The following is a 16,099-nucleotide window of genomic DNA, read 5'->3' on the forward strand; positions in this document are numbered from 1 at the left end:
CTATTTTCCATCTTATTTTTCTCCAACTGTCTTCATCGTTCCTAAAAAGAGGCAAACATTGTTTGATGTTACTATTTTTACATTACATAACATACATGGGTACAGTAGGAATTTGACGTCAACAGCATGACCAATCTTGCGTCCTATTTTTGTTTTACTATTTTGTCTGTTTTACCCAGTAATCAAACCTTTGCTCCATTGATTTGCCGATCCAGTCAGAGAGACTGAGGAGAAATGATAACTGCATGATGGCAAGTTAGCTGGCAAGTGTCAAGTGAGAGCTATTTATATTATAACACATCCATCTCGAGTAGCCTACAGGTTCCATGCTAATCAAAGATACAGACAGGACTGCTGCCGATTGAAAAATCGAATGTACTAGTTAGGATTTATTAAGTTTAGATTAACCTTAGTTTAACCAGTATGATATTTTTTCTGCAATGAGGCCCCAGATTCATATGATGACCTCTGTGACCTGCTCCTTGCCTACTCAGGTGACCCTTACTCATTAAGATGCCTAAAATTGTATAAACAGCCGTTTCTGTTCGGGCTAAGTTGCCTTGGTGTTCAAACTTGTCCAAAATGGGACGGAGCAGCTGCTCAAATAAGGATCTGTCTCTACAAAATGCTCCGAACTCTCCCCTCTGATCGGAAGAGTCTGTTCCTGCTGCTGGAATGAAAAGGTGCAGCTGTGAGCTCAGCGGTGCAGACAGCATGACATCGTTCTCACTCCCATGTTAACGTCAAGTTCGAGAGGAACTTTATAATTAGTGTCGTGCCACTTACGCAAAATCACAAGGGGCTTATAAGGTTCTCCGAAATAAAATTGGATAAGAGGATTCTTCTCCTTGCTTTTAAATCTGCACGGTGCACCAAAGCAGGTGTGCTCTTTTCTTTCTGGGCCGATTATACTTTTTTTTTCTTCTCAGGAACATCTAGGTGTTAAAACAACACGTCCGATTGAAGTGTGTCTGTAAGAATTGGTGAACCTCTTACGTCAGGCAGGAAAAATGATTCTTCTGACCTCAGCTCATCTGCAGCCTATAGTTCAAACCGCCTCATTAGGTTGATTGAAAGCACCTGCAACACCTTATGACGTTTTATTGTAAAAACTTTTTATAGTTCACATTTAATCACAAATGCTTTGGGTTTTAGGCATTAAAACACTTTGAATGTACCTTTTCTAAACATCTGTCTAATTTATCAAGCCTAATTTGTGTATTTTTTAAAGTCCAGTCAAGTTTGAACGGGGCTTTACATACAGGAACATCAATCACTTTTTTATGATCTTAAGGCTGCCTTCTTATTATTAATTCTCTGTAGTTCACATTTCTTTTCCTGATGCTTAAGTGTTGTCAGTCCAGTTATTCCCTTTAATTCCAAAGTTACTATTATCATTCATTCAACACACGTTTACTTCCCTGACTAATAACTGGAGTAACTATCGTCAGATCCCCAAGTCATACAATTCAACATGTCCATCGGTACCAAGCACTGTGATACATGATGGTGCTATGGTTTATTTCATATTCTAAATTATAATAATTCAACATCACTTAATATTCCACAAACATACAACTTTAAAGGTTGTTGATTAGTAAGCAGATGTGTTATGCAAAGGCTGACTCATGCTTTAATAATGCACAGTAATGCATTCATTTTCAGGACTGCGATTGTTACATAAGTGCTGCTATCAACACATGCAAATATATTTTTGAAGAAATCAATCTGTGACTCATTTTGTAACCTCTTTTTTGCCTTTTCCCTAAAACATTAGTGACATATTCCATGTCCTCGGAGGGTAAGTCAAATGCTTAATGGTACAATCTCAAATATAGAGAATTAATAACTATCAACCTAAGTTCTCATTTTCTGTTCTCATGTGTACTAAAGGAGCAATTTGAGTAATTAACGGGTAAAAATAAGTCTGGCACAGTGTTTGAACATCTCTAATGAAGAGAAGCACTGTGACCCTGATGTGTTCCTTCAAGGGTGTAAGCCACGTAGTTAATCCAAATTACCAAAATGAATCGAGTTAATCTAAATTAATTAAAGGAAAATGTATTGAATTGGTTAAAAGTACCTTCTATCTCCCCCAATGCATTTTGTAAAACTTGGAGTGTTCATATAAATCTCAAATAGGGCCATTATACTTAACAAAGTATCTATATTTCTGAAAGAAAAATCAGCTACTTAACATTCTTTATAGAAATCAAAAAATTTGACAGTATTTTTCTTGTCCAAAATTAATTCTGTAACCAGCCCAGTTGCCAGAAAAAATGTTGGCACTGTATATAAGCCCTCTAAGGGCAGGTGGTAACTCTGGTGGGTGGGTGGAATAAACACAAACACAGTAAATGCTGACTTTAAGCTTGTTATGTAGCATTATGTAAGAAAGTCTGCATATTTATTTGTGCTAATTATGTTACATTGTTGCATCACGTTGTTAAATTACGTTGTGACGCTACGTTGTGACGCTACGTTGTGACGCTACGTTGTGACGCTACGTGGTGACGCTACTTGGTGACGCTACTTGGTGACGCTACTTGGTGACGCTACTTTGTAATGCTAACAGACATTTTTTATTTGCAATACAAGCTGCCATCTCGACATACTTTGCTCAGAACAGAAGTTAGCACTAAACCACTGAATTTAAATAATGTACAAACTTTTTTTTCTAACCACTGCTTGAAGTGTGTTAAATGAAATGAATGTGATAAACAAATAGGAGGCTGGAACCAGGCAAGCTTTATTGGTTTTAAACTTAACAAAACACTGCTGGCAGATAAAAATCACACTCCTGCTAATAGCACGTTCGCAAAAATTATAAAAACAATGAAAGTTACATGAATTTTATGGTCGGTTTTGGACAGGTACTGAGTCAGTCAAATGTCATTGGACTCAAATATGGCCATGTAAACTTTAGTATGTTCAGTAATATTTACACCATAATCACAGTTTGAAGAAATGTCTGCATTGGATAAAGGAAGTTAACATTTCAAAAAGCGGTTCACTGCATCAGAGCTCTACGTCTCTGTGATGTCCTCAGAAATACTGTTGGTTCAGATTTATTTGCATCACAAAACTGAAAACAACTCCTCAGAAGTCAGCTACATAAATACATCTGTGGTGTGTATGTGTGTGTGTTGTGTGTGTATGTGCTCACTACACAGCATGAATGCTCAGCTTTGGCAATTAAAATAAATATCTCAAAACTAAGCAAGAGCTGTCATACTTAGCTGCTAAATGATTTCCTATTTAGTTTCCACATAGCAAATATTCATAAAAAGATGCTAACACCGCAGTTAATTCGCTACACTGTTGTCCTCTTAACAGTACCACAGGTTGTAAGCATAACACTTTCCCCTGTAGGTCTAACAATGGCTACAAACAATGCCCTATGATGGGCATGATTGTTAATATGCTACAAAAACAAGCAATCTTTAAGTTTGTCTTTATTAAGTCACTGTGCAACATGAGAACTTCAATGGGAGTCAATCTGAAAATCTTGTTAGTGTCATTTTTTTGTGCGTGGATATGAAATAATGTTATCTTATCATTATTATACTCATGCAAAAGTATGTGGAAACCCCTGTCTGCTCAGAATCTCTACTTCCATGGAGCCTAAACTTAAACTGCCAATGAGGATGTGATTCAGGCAAAAACTCCAGAAGAAGCGAGTGAGTGGACCATGAGTTTAAACTGTTCAGTACTATTCTACAGTTTAGTTAAGGGAAAGAATGCATACAGTCATACAAACTCCAGTCTCTGATGTCAAAGTCAAACATTTTTGTATGCGTTCAAACAACCTCAACTTCCTCCCTAAGTCTTTTTACTGCACTATCAGACCCTGACCAGACAGAGTGCATTTAAGAAGCCTGGGGCGGCTTTTTTTGATTGTTGTCAATGAGAGTGAAGCGCTTTGTGCGCTGCTTATGCCTTGCTGAGCGCATCGCGTTTCTCCTGCTCTGTGCTCCTCTCGTTTCTGCAGGAGCCACTCTGAACCCCTCAAATTGAGGAAACTTCAACTTAAGAGTGGAAAAACGGCCAACATCAGGAGCGTTTGTTTTCACATTGTCCAATCGGATGAATTGAGAGGCGGGCCTTTTGTGGTAACTGTTGCTGGATACCCAATACGACTCTACCAACCCTTGTTACCGTGACCTGAACAGAACACAGCAGGCCTGGAGGCAAGTTGTTTTCATTCATTTAAGCAGTTTTCTTGTATGAATCTTGTATGTGAGACATCAGACACTGAAGAGTGACCAAACTATTCATAGCACCAGCACCACTCCCAGGTATTTCCAATCACATTTCTTATATTCATATCCTCTCATCACCAGACAAAGGATCGTTCACCCCTGAAATTGTCTGGACCCAAAAGATATTTGTGAAAAGATGTCGAATCCTACTCCAATTAATGGTAGCTGAGCTACCTACATGAATAATAGATTAAACCAGGAGGTGAATTGGAATGCACATCCATCTGTCACAGAGCACTCAGGTTTTCAGTTCGCTTCCCATGTAAGCTCGTGTTCATCAAAGTGCTATGTCGTACTCCCATCTATTCTCTACTTAAATCTTATATCTTCTTATGTAAAACCAGGAAGAGTTGGAATTCCATTTCAAATCTGTCAGTTCAGGAAGCACATTGTCATTCAAATAAACACAAATAAACGGTCAGGGATAATGTCTACATGACAAATTTGCATGAAAATATACCTGAAACGTTCTCCTGACATTCTACCGTTATCATCACACGTGTTGCACTCAGTCTAGTGCTGAGCAGTGTAGTCAACAGTAAGTATATTATCTGAACTGAATGGATTCAAATGGAGTGCAATCTGAACCTGGCTTTCAGAGGTCTGGTTTCTTATATCATTATTTACATACCTAAGAAATTAAATTCTCACTTCCATGGCAACAGCATCGCCAAGGCAGCCATTTTGATTGTGCCAGGGGTGATCACCGTGGATACAGATAGTCCCTGATCGGTCAATGCTAACGTTGCAGAAACCTCCGGAAGCTCCCACAGAAGCTTTCCAACTGTGCTGGGCACTTTAAAGAGTCTCTCAGTTAAGTCTTCTCTTTCATCCCACAAAATGTTGAACATTCATCCCCAAAGCTTCCCTCTCAGGATACAAACAGCTTAGAAAATTCAATCGCTAAAACATCTAAAACATACTGTGATATTTACACCCCACGATCGGCATACAGGATTACGTTTTTGAAATTGATGTTTCAGCATGAGAGGAAATAATTCCTATACAAGTGAAGTGTAGACCTCTAAGCATATACAATGTACCTCTGATTGTGTATATAATAGCTGTAATTGTAGGTCATGGTACATGGGCAAAAGTTGTAAGCAATACTGATTATTAATAATACAGACATTCTTTATCATAGTGGCATGTTTCTTTTCAAATGTATTTTGTGGTGGACATGGTCGGGAAGTAAAAGATGGTTTTTACAAAATAAATTCAACAATTGTACAATACAATTAGAGTTGCTAACTAAGCTTGTTCTTACATAATTTTCAGTAGGGCTAAAATCCTTCTCTATGAAAATCTTCAGCGCATAGGCAATTTGTATTTTTACGTAAATACCGTTTTTGGTTCATGAATTACTAAAATTAAATAAATACGAAATGATATACATTTGGACATATTCTATGAACTGACGTAGCAACCCTGTCTCCTAAAAACTATGTTTCCATACAACAAAACTGCATTCTAATATACATTTAAAAGAATAGATTAATGTTTTGAATCAAATTAAAAAAAAAATGCAACAAAACAAAGTGGTTATGTGTTGGCAACAAAAGCATTACTAGGTTTAGTAAAATATCATGGTTTGTCTTAAAATAAGTGTGTGTGTTTCATAACTGAGGTGTATGTAACATAAATAAGTTAACGTTAAAATAAGTTAAAGTTTATGTTTTGTTTTACACGAGACACGAACAGTGATCTCCTGGGTGAAAGTCCCATCGAGCACTTTGACTAGATCTCTATTTGTGATATAATAAAATATAAATAAACATTATTTTTTGGATACCATGCTGGTCGTGGGGGGCTGTTATCATTGGAGCAGTACACTGCTGTCATTCTGGAAATGGTTTTGGTGTCACTTCTACAGACTTGCAAGGTAAACTGAACCCCTGTCACTGTAAACAGTCTCGACAACAATCCCTCACAAAGACAGTACCTGTTGCAGGGTTGTTTGATTGTACGTTGTGCTACCTGGACACTAGTTTGCTGCAGGTTTTTGCTGATTCCACCACCTGTACTCTTTCTCATCAACAAAAGTAAGAGCAGTCAACTTTAATTGATTTGAAGTGTTTTGTATGGATTGCTCTCATGGTTTCAACATTTCAGAAAGTAATCAAAAGTATCGACACGTAATGAAGTTAGCTTCCCAACCATGTCGATGTTTGATGTAAGCATTTAGTCCTTGTTTGATGAAAAGGATGACACGTTTATAACCAGATATACTGTCTCACTTTTTTTTTTTTTTTTTTTTTTGTGAATGGACAGAGTTTTGGATGTGATTCAGCTTCCTGTTTCCTGTGCTGCTTCACCCTGTTGCCTGTGTATCACGGCCTTGATGATGAATGTACCCGTCAGAAACCCCACAAACGTCTTGTTGCTGCTAATCATCGTATCCCTCACTCCTCCCCTCCCATGTTCCCTCCCAGCGTGTTAAAAGTTTTGTTAAGTGTCTGTCTTCGTCTCGGGCTCGGCATCAGCAGTGAGTCATCCCTCCGCCCACCTGCTTCTCCTCCCCCACTCCCCTCTTTTTCGTTCCTCCTCTCCTCTTTTTGATCTCCTTAAATCTCCCTCCTTCATCCACTCGGCTGCATCCCTCCTCCCACACACTTCGAGGAAACAGGATTTGTGTTTGTGTGTGTGTGTGTGTGTGTGTGTGTGTTGTTGTCTTGTGGTGCGTAAGAGTCGTAACAGTGCCAATCTAATCTCCCCAGTTGTGTTTTCCCTCCCCCTTCCCTGCGTATGTAGCCTAGCATGGCGAGGCGCTCATCCGCATGTGCGAGTGATAGCGGGGAGGTGGCACGGCTGAGGGTGGCACCCCCATGGGCAGGGACTGGGGCGGGGGCCCGCTCGGGTGGGGATGGGGCTGAGGGTGGCCGTGGGCATGGGAGGCTCGGGGTAGGGTGGAGGTGGCAGCCAGGTGGAGGGGGTGTGGGTACGAGGAGGAGGTAGAGGAGGAGGAGGCCGGCTGGAGCTGGTAGCTGGCCGCTGAAGAAGGCCCAGAGGAAGAGGGTGTTGCCTGGGAGCTGCTGCCCCCCTTGGGTTGCGCCTGCGAAGGTGGAGTCTGGTTGAGCTGGATGGAGATGTCGGAGGAGACGTCAGAGGCGCTACGGCCCCGCTGTGGTGGAGGCCAGGAGTCTGGATGGAGGAACTGCCCGCTGTAGTCGCTGCATTCGGACATGCGGGGGCGGTAGAGTGCGGGATGAGGCCTGTACAGCTCCTCCTCAGCGTAACGCTTCATGAAGAGGTAGACGGACATCACTCCTGCACCCTGGGACACATTATACAAAGACACAATGGTCACGTACGTTGTGGGCTCTCACATGTACAAGTTATGGGCTTTCTATTTCAAGCAGTGTTTCTAAGGACCCACTTTTTAAAAATGACAAACCATCGCAAATTCACAACAGGCCTTATTGAATTTCTTCAAAAATGAATGTTCCTCATCAGCTTATATTATCTTGAAAAGGAAAACCACTTTCGGAGGAATATATTATTGATAAATCTCAACTTTGTTTTATGAATGTGTTATTGAAAACACATGTTATAGACATAAATGAGACCAAATAAATGTATGTAGAAGAGGTTAACAGGCTCTTGTAATGTTTCCTCTCATTAGTTAAACTCATCATATCAGATTCACTGTTGTAAGTAGGCTACACTTATCAGAATAATATGAACATGCCTGCTCCCTCATGTGGCTCAAAGATGTACTGCAGATAGAAATGTTAAATTAAAGACTATGGAAGAAATGTTGCTATGGTTCTGCATTATTCCAGTAAAAAACAAGTTGATCCTCAGGAAGTCATAGATATTTGTGAATCTACATGACATAATTTGACAATGTATGTGATGGCTCAAACAATGAAAGAATGCTAAGAGGTTGTGAAGAGTATGACAACTTTACTGAGAATAGACTCAGCAGCTCATGTGTGCAAGTGGTTACTGTGCAAATTGGACACAATTGTAGTCTTTTGCAGACGTGCCAAAACACAAGCAATTTGCTTGAATCAACGAGAAATTCTAATCTGTTGTTAACAACATACTAATTGTTGAGGAATTTGAAATTATTGTTCTGAAAAAAGATAATTGACATTCAAGAATTGAGCCAAAGCAAATGAGACCATTTGTAAATGAGTTAAGAGGATTTTAAAGTTTTGGAGAACGTCTTGGTTCTTGTGTTCTTTCCAGTTTTTATTCCCTCTTCCCTCATATTTCACAAAACCTGTATTTCTCTGTTACGCTCTCATTTTGTTTTATATTTTGTTATTATGTATATTGACACCAAATTGAGGAGTAGTATGGGTGGATATTTGAGGGACCATAACGTTATCTCAGTAAAATGTCTAACAATTACACATTTTTTCAAATCAAATATGTAGATCGACCCTATTACCTATACCTGATTTAATTTCTTTGTAATTGGAAATTATATAAAACTCTAGTAATGCCATTTGTATAGACAATCATGCAAATAAAGTGCATCTGATTGATAAATAAATACATCAAACAGTAATAACAGTTACTGTTGGAGAAATGGAAGTGAGATGGAGGGAGAGAGGGGCCCACTGTTTAACAGTCATCATTAGTGAACCAAAATGAGTTACAGACTCCTCAGCACATTTGCTGTTGAACAAATCTTTTATAGAACTGAATCAGCCTCCCTAAACTGCAACACACTGCCATCAGGAGGGGAGAAAATTAAATAAATCCATAATGATTTTTGCAGAGAGTTGACAAAAAGGCTTGGCGCTCCGCCGTGGAATGAGCCATTATCAAAAACGTATTCATGTTTTCACCCGGGCATCCGCCGAGCATTCACAGCTCATACACTATTCATTCACAACATCGTCGCTACAACCGCCCTGAAACTTTAGATGCTGATGAATGTGTGTGTGTGTGTGTGTGTGTGTGTGTGTGTGTTTTGTGAGAGAGACATAGTGTGTTTGTGAAAAATCCCATGTTGCACAGGTTCAGTACAGATCAGTAAAAGAGGAGTGAAGAATCACAGAAAGATGGGAAGAGAGGGAAGAAGATACGAGGAGACAAGAGAAGACAGAAAGGATAAAAAGGGAGGAGAACAGGAGAGGAGGGAAGGGACAAAGTGAAAGGAGGACAAAGAGGATGAAAGAACACAGGAGATAAGAGAAGGTAGACAATAATAGAGGATTAGGAAAGGGAGGATGACAGAAGTGAAGACAAAGGTAGAGGACAAAAGAAAAAGATGAGACTTAGGCGAGGCTCAGAAGAAGCTAGGAGGAAGGAGAGAACATGATGTTGGACAAGAGAGGAGGAAACAAGAAAAGGAGACAAGAAAGAAGGAAATACAAGATGGGGGAGGTACGAGAAGAAGAAGAGAGGAGTAGGGAAGGAAGAGAAAAGATAAAGAAATGATGAAGTAAAAGAGGCAACTAGGCAAGGAAGAGGAGCGAAGAGAGGGAATGAAAGAAAGAAAGAGAGGAAAAGGGACAACACAGAAAATAAGAGAAGAGGAAAAGAAAACGTGAAGAAGAAATGTAAGACAAGCAGGAAAGGAGAAATATATTAGGAAGACGAGGAGGGGTGAAGAAAGCAGGATTTGACAAAGAAAGACCAGATGAAAAGAAAATAAGAAAAAGAGAAACTAAAAATATAAAGGACTAAAAAGGTAAAAAGTTAGTGAGGAGATAAAGAACAGAAGAATGGATACAGATGTGAAAAGAGAAGAGAGTAAAATACGAGTAGACGAAAAAGGGAAGAGGAGGTGAAAACTGGATTAGTGAGAAAAAGAGAGAAGTGGAGAAATGCTACAAGATGAAGTGGGAGAGGAGAGCAGGGAACAGGAAACGAAAAAAAAGAGAGACAAAGAGGAGATAAGATGAAAGGACAGAAGGCAAGAGGAGAGGAGAGGAGATAAGACAAGAAAAGAGAAGGGAAGGGACAACAGTGGATTAGAGAACTGAACATAAAAGAAAAAAAAAGAGACAAGATAAAAGTAGAGGGCAGAGAGAGGGGAGGAAGGAGAGGAGAAAAAGAGCAGAGCGAGAGGAGGAGGATGAGGAATGAAGGATAGAGAAGAAGGAGTAGCAGCGAGGAATATTCTGATGCAGATAAAGCTGTGCTGCGACGGAGCTGCTGCCCTCAAGTATTCAAGCTATTAACATTTATGAATATTGATGCAGGCAGGATGATGGGCTCCTACGCAGGCACTTTTTTAATGTGTGTGTGTGTGTGTGTGTGTGTGTGTGTGTGTGTGTGTGTGTGTGTGTGTTTAGCTGAATAAGTCTGCATTCAGCAAGCTACAAGCACTTTCTGTGGCTACGTTGTACACATGCTTGAGTGTGTTTAGCTAAGCGGCGGTTGGTCGACATCCAAAGCAGATTCCAAACAATCTGTGTGTGTGTGTGTGTGTGTGTTGTGTTTATTATATTATCTATTCTTAATTAAAGTGGCCATGATTGTTTCCGTAATATTTGTTTCACAGAAAATTGTTTAAATATTGATAACATTAAAGTTAGATTGTCCATTTTTGAAAGAACCAAATAAGGTCCAAATAAGGTCTTTTTGGTAAACAAACATGCAAAATTGGAAGTCCCCTCTTTGAAAGGTAAACATTACTCAAGAAAGCATGTTTGATAATTTCTTTAAAAATATATATTAATTTAAAAAAGCACATTTTCAGTAATAATCTGGTCAAAGAAATTAAAAGTTCATATTTTTGTTTTTTTTCAAAATGACCAGAAACAGAGGTCCTCACTTGGCTGTAGTTCCATGATAGTCCACTGTTGGTATTGTAGGAATGTATATGTGTATATGCCTCTGTGCATATTATCTCTTTTGTCAGTTACATAGCGTCGGTAAATGTTAAGCATCAGTGCATATTAGTGGTACTGTGAACCGCTCAGTGTGTGTCTGTGTGTTTACTTGAATACATCTGCAGCGTGTGTGTGTGTGTGTGTGTGTGCGCGTGTTTGTCTGTGTGTGTGTGTGTGTGTGAGTGTGTGCACTTTGTCCACGCGCACATTCAGTTTGTTACAGATGTTGTGAATGCAGGCTTCAGTCTGTGCTTGTGCATTTCCACATACTCATGTGTTTGTGTGTGTACAGTAAACCCACAACTGTTTATGCATGACTACATCTGAGTGTGAGTGTGTGTGTGTGTGTGTGTGTGTGTGTGTGTGTGTGTGTGTTACTGTGAGTGTTGTTCCTCGATTACCTCTTTCAGCAGGAAGGAGGAGGCGGCAAAGGCGAAGGACCAGCCGTAGCGGTAGTGGAAGAACTGCTCGGCCTCTCTGGGTCGGTTCATCACCTCGTCATTAATACTGGAAATATACAAGACCAGTCCAACCACCAGGCTGAGACCTGCAGAGGCACAAACACATACACATTAACTCCTACTGTCAGTACTGCAAACACAGAGGGTTTCACGGCGATACGCTGCACCCTCTTCTCTCCCATTCTAGTGTCAACCCTTCAACTCTTTCAAAAAGTGGCTTTACAAAGTTGACACAAGCGCTATCCATGGTGCTGATCCTACTGACAGTCTCTCTGGTATCATCCCAACCAACCACCAGACAGAGGCCACATCCAGCCAGTATATTATTTTGGCAAATAATAATAATAATATACATGTGTTTGGAAAATACTGTGCATGCAAGTGGTTAAAGAAGTAGTTTGCCATGAGACCCTTCTAACAGCAGACAGTTTGACCACTGGAGAAGCCAGTTCAGCTGATTGAGGAGGAAGAGGTTGTGACATTCAATTATTTTAGTTGTTCCATCTTCACGAATGCTTTAACAGCTCTAAGAAACTATGAATAACTAGGATACCGGGAGGTGCAAGGCTAATGTTGCATTACCCTTGTTACCCTGTAATGCTAATCCCATTTGAATGGGCCTTTAGTCTCTTTGTATTTGCGTGTGTGTGTGTGTGTGTGTGTGTGTGTGTGTGTGTGTGTGTGTGTGTGTGTGTGCTTGTGCGCGCTGTTTAGCTGGAATAGCGATAATGATAACGTGTCCTCGTTGTACTGTAAATAGGCTGAGAAAACCCCAACAACAGGCTGTGCTGTGGTACACAGATAAACGAGGACAGTCTCACACACACACACACACACACACACACACACACACACACACACACACACACATTGACATGTCCTTGTGCTTGCGGTCTAAGAACCCACATAAACACAGATACACACTAAAGTATAGAAATCCTCGCTGACTTGAGCATGCACGCACACACACACACAGGCACACACACACACACACACACACACACACACACACACACACACACACACACACACACACAGGCACACACTGAACCCTCATTAGGAGTGTGTCAGTGCTTCCTCCCCTGTCGAGCGACTAACCGCTGCAGCTGACCTCCAAAATTCCTCCAGCAGTGAAACTCTGACACACTAAACACAGCAAAGATGCTTCCCATTTAAAGCCACCTCACAGCTCTTTCCCCCTGAACACATATCACCGATACGTTAACACGCAACTCTACGTTGAACAGGAATTAAATAATCAAACACTAGCCAACATGGACTTTCATTTGAAAATATGTTAAGCCGGATTTAGGCTTCTGCGTCTGGCTGTCGCAGAGGCTCTGCGGAGCGGATGTGCTCCTCCTAAAGAATGTAGCTACATGTCGGAGCTGCAGAGATGCAACATGTTAACACAACAACAGTGAATGGTCAGCTTGTACTGCTTGTGTGCTGCTTTGAAAGAAATACTTATACTTATATTTTGTCATCTGAGAGAAGCCAGGATTGGGGTGATGTGATGCCGTCTGTTAAAACCAGAGAGAAGCCCAGCTGCTACGTAGCGGTTGCTAGGAGCGGTTGTTGCTTCTGTACAGCTGCGTCAATTTGATCTATATTTGCCATCAATGTTGAGGCCATTCTTCAGTCACTACATTGAATGTAGGACGGCAGTTACAGTAGCTATAAGAAGAAGATGTTTCCGTTCTTAATGCCACCTATAAAACTCTACAATATTTAAAGCGCAATAAATCTGCGATGCAAGAGCAGCACTTGGGAGGTGTGGAACCAGGCGTTGTGACGGGCCAGTTAATCTGAATTCAAACCATGTGTGAACAGCACAAATCACCAAGAATCAGATATTCTAATTCTACATCGGTCCATATTCATATGCGGTCCTAAATCAGATACCGACCTCAGTCTGAACAGTAACGTCAGCTTTCATGACACTTCTACGTCGCACTAGATCGACATTCGTCTGAAGCCGCTCACGTCAACATCCCATCGTGAAATAAAGTCGAACACGCTCACTGACTTCAGTGGATTCCATGTTTACTGACGTCTTTTGTTGTAGTCTTTTTGCACATGCGGGTCGGTTCATAACCGTGAACTGACTTGCTGATAGGTCACATTTAAAAAAAACTATGAACAGCAAACAACAACAAAAAAAATAGATCAGATCCGAGCCATAAATCAGAATTGAGCACTTGCAGTCTTGCAGTAGACATTACTTCTGCATACAGACATGCACAAACGATCCACGATCTGCCTGCATTCAAACACCATCAACAAGAACTCTCTAACAAACAGAACCTTTACCTGGAAACAGATTAGAGAACCGTCTGGGCCTGATTGGATATACCTGTTCAACAGTGAGACTGGAGCTGTGGAGCTGTGTGAAATGGATTTAATCAAATCAGGAGACGCATAAACCTCGAGGAAACACGCAGGAGTTTTGTTGGCACAAACATTTGTTTGTTGAGACGCCTCGGGGGAAACCAGGCAGAGGATAGTCCAACCAACGAGGCCGCGGTTACGTTCACATCCTGTGACATGTTAATATGGACACACATTTGCATGACACGCTGGAAAACCCTGAAGTGATTCAGCAGATTACTGAAAAAGCTTTCGGATTTCCTGGAACAAATATAATCCTTTGCACAGGAAGTATTGCCATTTAAGATTGTAGAGTAACAAAGAAAGAAGAAGTAGGACAGCTCCCAGCCTCTCCACTAGAAACCAATATTTGGCGGAACATGAGAATTGGAATGCCTTTTGTCTTAAGTTTTAGACACTTCACTGTGCACTTTACATAATTATCTCCCCAGATGTTTTTTTGTGTTCGGTTTGTTGGTTTGTTTGTCTATTTGACAGCAGGATTAAGAAAAAAAAAAACAACTACCGTCCCAGTTTTCCATCTTACTTGGTGGACGGGTTACCTCGCACGGTAGCTGGATTCTCGCGACGTCACGAGATCATATGGTGCCGTATCACACGTTATGTCAGGCTTCAAGTAATGCGTTTGTTTGTCTGGCAAAAGCACGGACCAATCAGACGGAGCTACTGGCCGCTGTGGGCGTGGCTTATGTGTTCATGACGACACAGAGAAGCGACTACGTGTTCTAAACAACGGTTTTTGACCATTTGACAGATTTCCAGACAACGAAAGGAACGCTAATGAGCATGACAAGAGAAAAGAGTGATTTAAGCATCCTGTTTGCTTGACAGAAAGAGATCTGGAGACATTTGTCTTTCTCTCATCTTATGTCTTATCGGAAATTGTGAAAAAGGGACAGAGACGTGAGACTGAATTGTAATTCTCTTTTCTGGCCATCAGATGGCAGCGTTGTGTCTTAATGCTCATCTCCGCTCTCTTGCTTGGACTCCACATGAGTGTGAACGTGCACACACACACACATACACACACACACACACACACACACACACACACACACACACACACACACACACACACACACACACACACACACATTCAGAGAGGCAGAGAGAGGGAAAAAAGAGACAGAGTTGTAGGAGAGAAGTAGCTGGAGGAGGGACAGACAGATGAAATGGGAGGAAACAGCTGGTCCACAGCCACCATGTTGTAACCTCGGGGTGCGTTGTGACTGACGGGCAGTTCTCATGACAAAAACACAGACACAAAAACACAGACACGCTGACTGAGACAAACAAGTTTTTCGCTGCAAAATCATTCTGAAAGAGCACTGATTTCTGTGTTTTTCTCTGACTCCCCTACTGTGTGTGTGAAATAATTGCGGTGCTGCCTTTGAAAAAAAAATAAAATCTCTTTTATGGAAAACAACAAGTATGGAAAAGAAATCACTGTTATTTCACTGCGTCTGAGGTGAAAATGGCAACAATCGATTTCTGGGCTCAATTCCTTCTTTGTGCTCTGAACCATCACACAGAAATAACTGACTATTTCTGACAGAGACGTGTTTTTCATTCCTCACAGAGGGTGCTCAGCAATTACAATACAAAAATCTAATTACTTTTGTGATTCTGTTTTCGCTCATAATCTATTCTCCAAAACTGACAATTACGTGTTCACAACTTTGTGAAGGTGCCGTTGCCGAAGCTGTTTTTATTTTATTATTATGTGTTTCTTACCATGTCAATTTGTTTTATACGCACACACACATTGACCAGATGTATGTGCAGATCTGTATGTGCATGTCATCGAGTTTCGAGTGTGTAAGCATACATGAGTTTTTTTCTCCGTCTTGGCTCGGTGACATTCCCATGACATCATGGTTGTCACGTCTGTCCATGTGTCCAGTCAGCAGTCCACCATGCTAAGCTAGCATCTGTGAGGTAAAGCTCACTCGTGCAAAAAAAAGAAAGAGAGGCTGAAACAGGAAGGTGATGTCATCCTGTCTGCTCAGAGAGAGAGAGAGAGAGAGAGAGAGAGAGAGAGAGAGAGAGACTAACAAGGTCCAAAAAAACCCCCAACAACCCCCCCTTTCATCAGCTGAACCGCTTGACCCTGCACTCGAGGTAACCGACCAGAAACGTCACCCAGCTGTCCCGCAGCGACACGAGGACGCGACGTCACCCCGTTAGC

The 16,099-nt window shown here is 41.0% G+C and overlaps 1 protein-coding gene across 2 annotated transcripts in view; it reads right to left on the reverse strand.

Annotated features, from left to right (window-relative positions):
- Positions 1–2,725: 2,725 nt before the first annotated feature.
- The window catches only part of LOC137872939 (voltage-dependent calcium channel gamma-7 subunit-like), a 34,230-nt gene continuing 20,856 nt past the window's right edge, over positions 2,726–16,099 (reverse strand). For both annotated transcript variants that reach the window (XM_068711469.1, XM_068711470.1), the window contains exons 5-6: positions 11,461–11,606; positions 2,726–7,536 (exon numbers count right to left, since the gene is read on the reverse strand). In XM_068711469.1, coding sequence (XP_068567570.1) covers positions 7,015–7,536; positions 11,461–11,606 — 668 coding nt within the window. In that variant the 3' untranslated portion in view covers positions 2,726–7,014. The remainder of the gene's footprint in view (positions 7,537–11,460; positions 11,607–16,099) is intronic.

The sequence above is a fragment of the Cebidichthys violaceus genome, unplaced genomic scaffold (genome assembly GCF_023349555.1).
Source record: "Cebidichthys violaceus isolate CVI_PGR_0920_01 unplaced genomic scaffold, fCebVio1.0.p SCAF_16, whole genome shotgun sequence".
NCBI lineage: Eukaryota > Metazoa > Chordata > Actinopteri > Perciformes > Stichaeidae > Cebidichthys > Cebidichthys violaceus.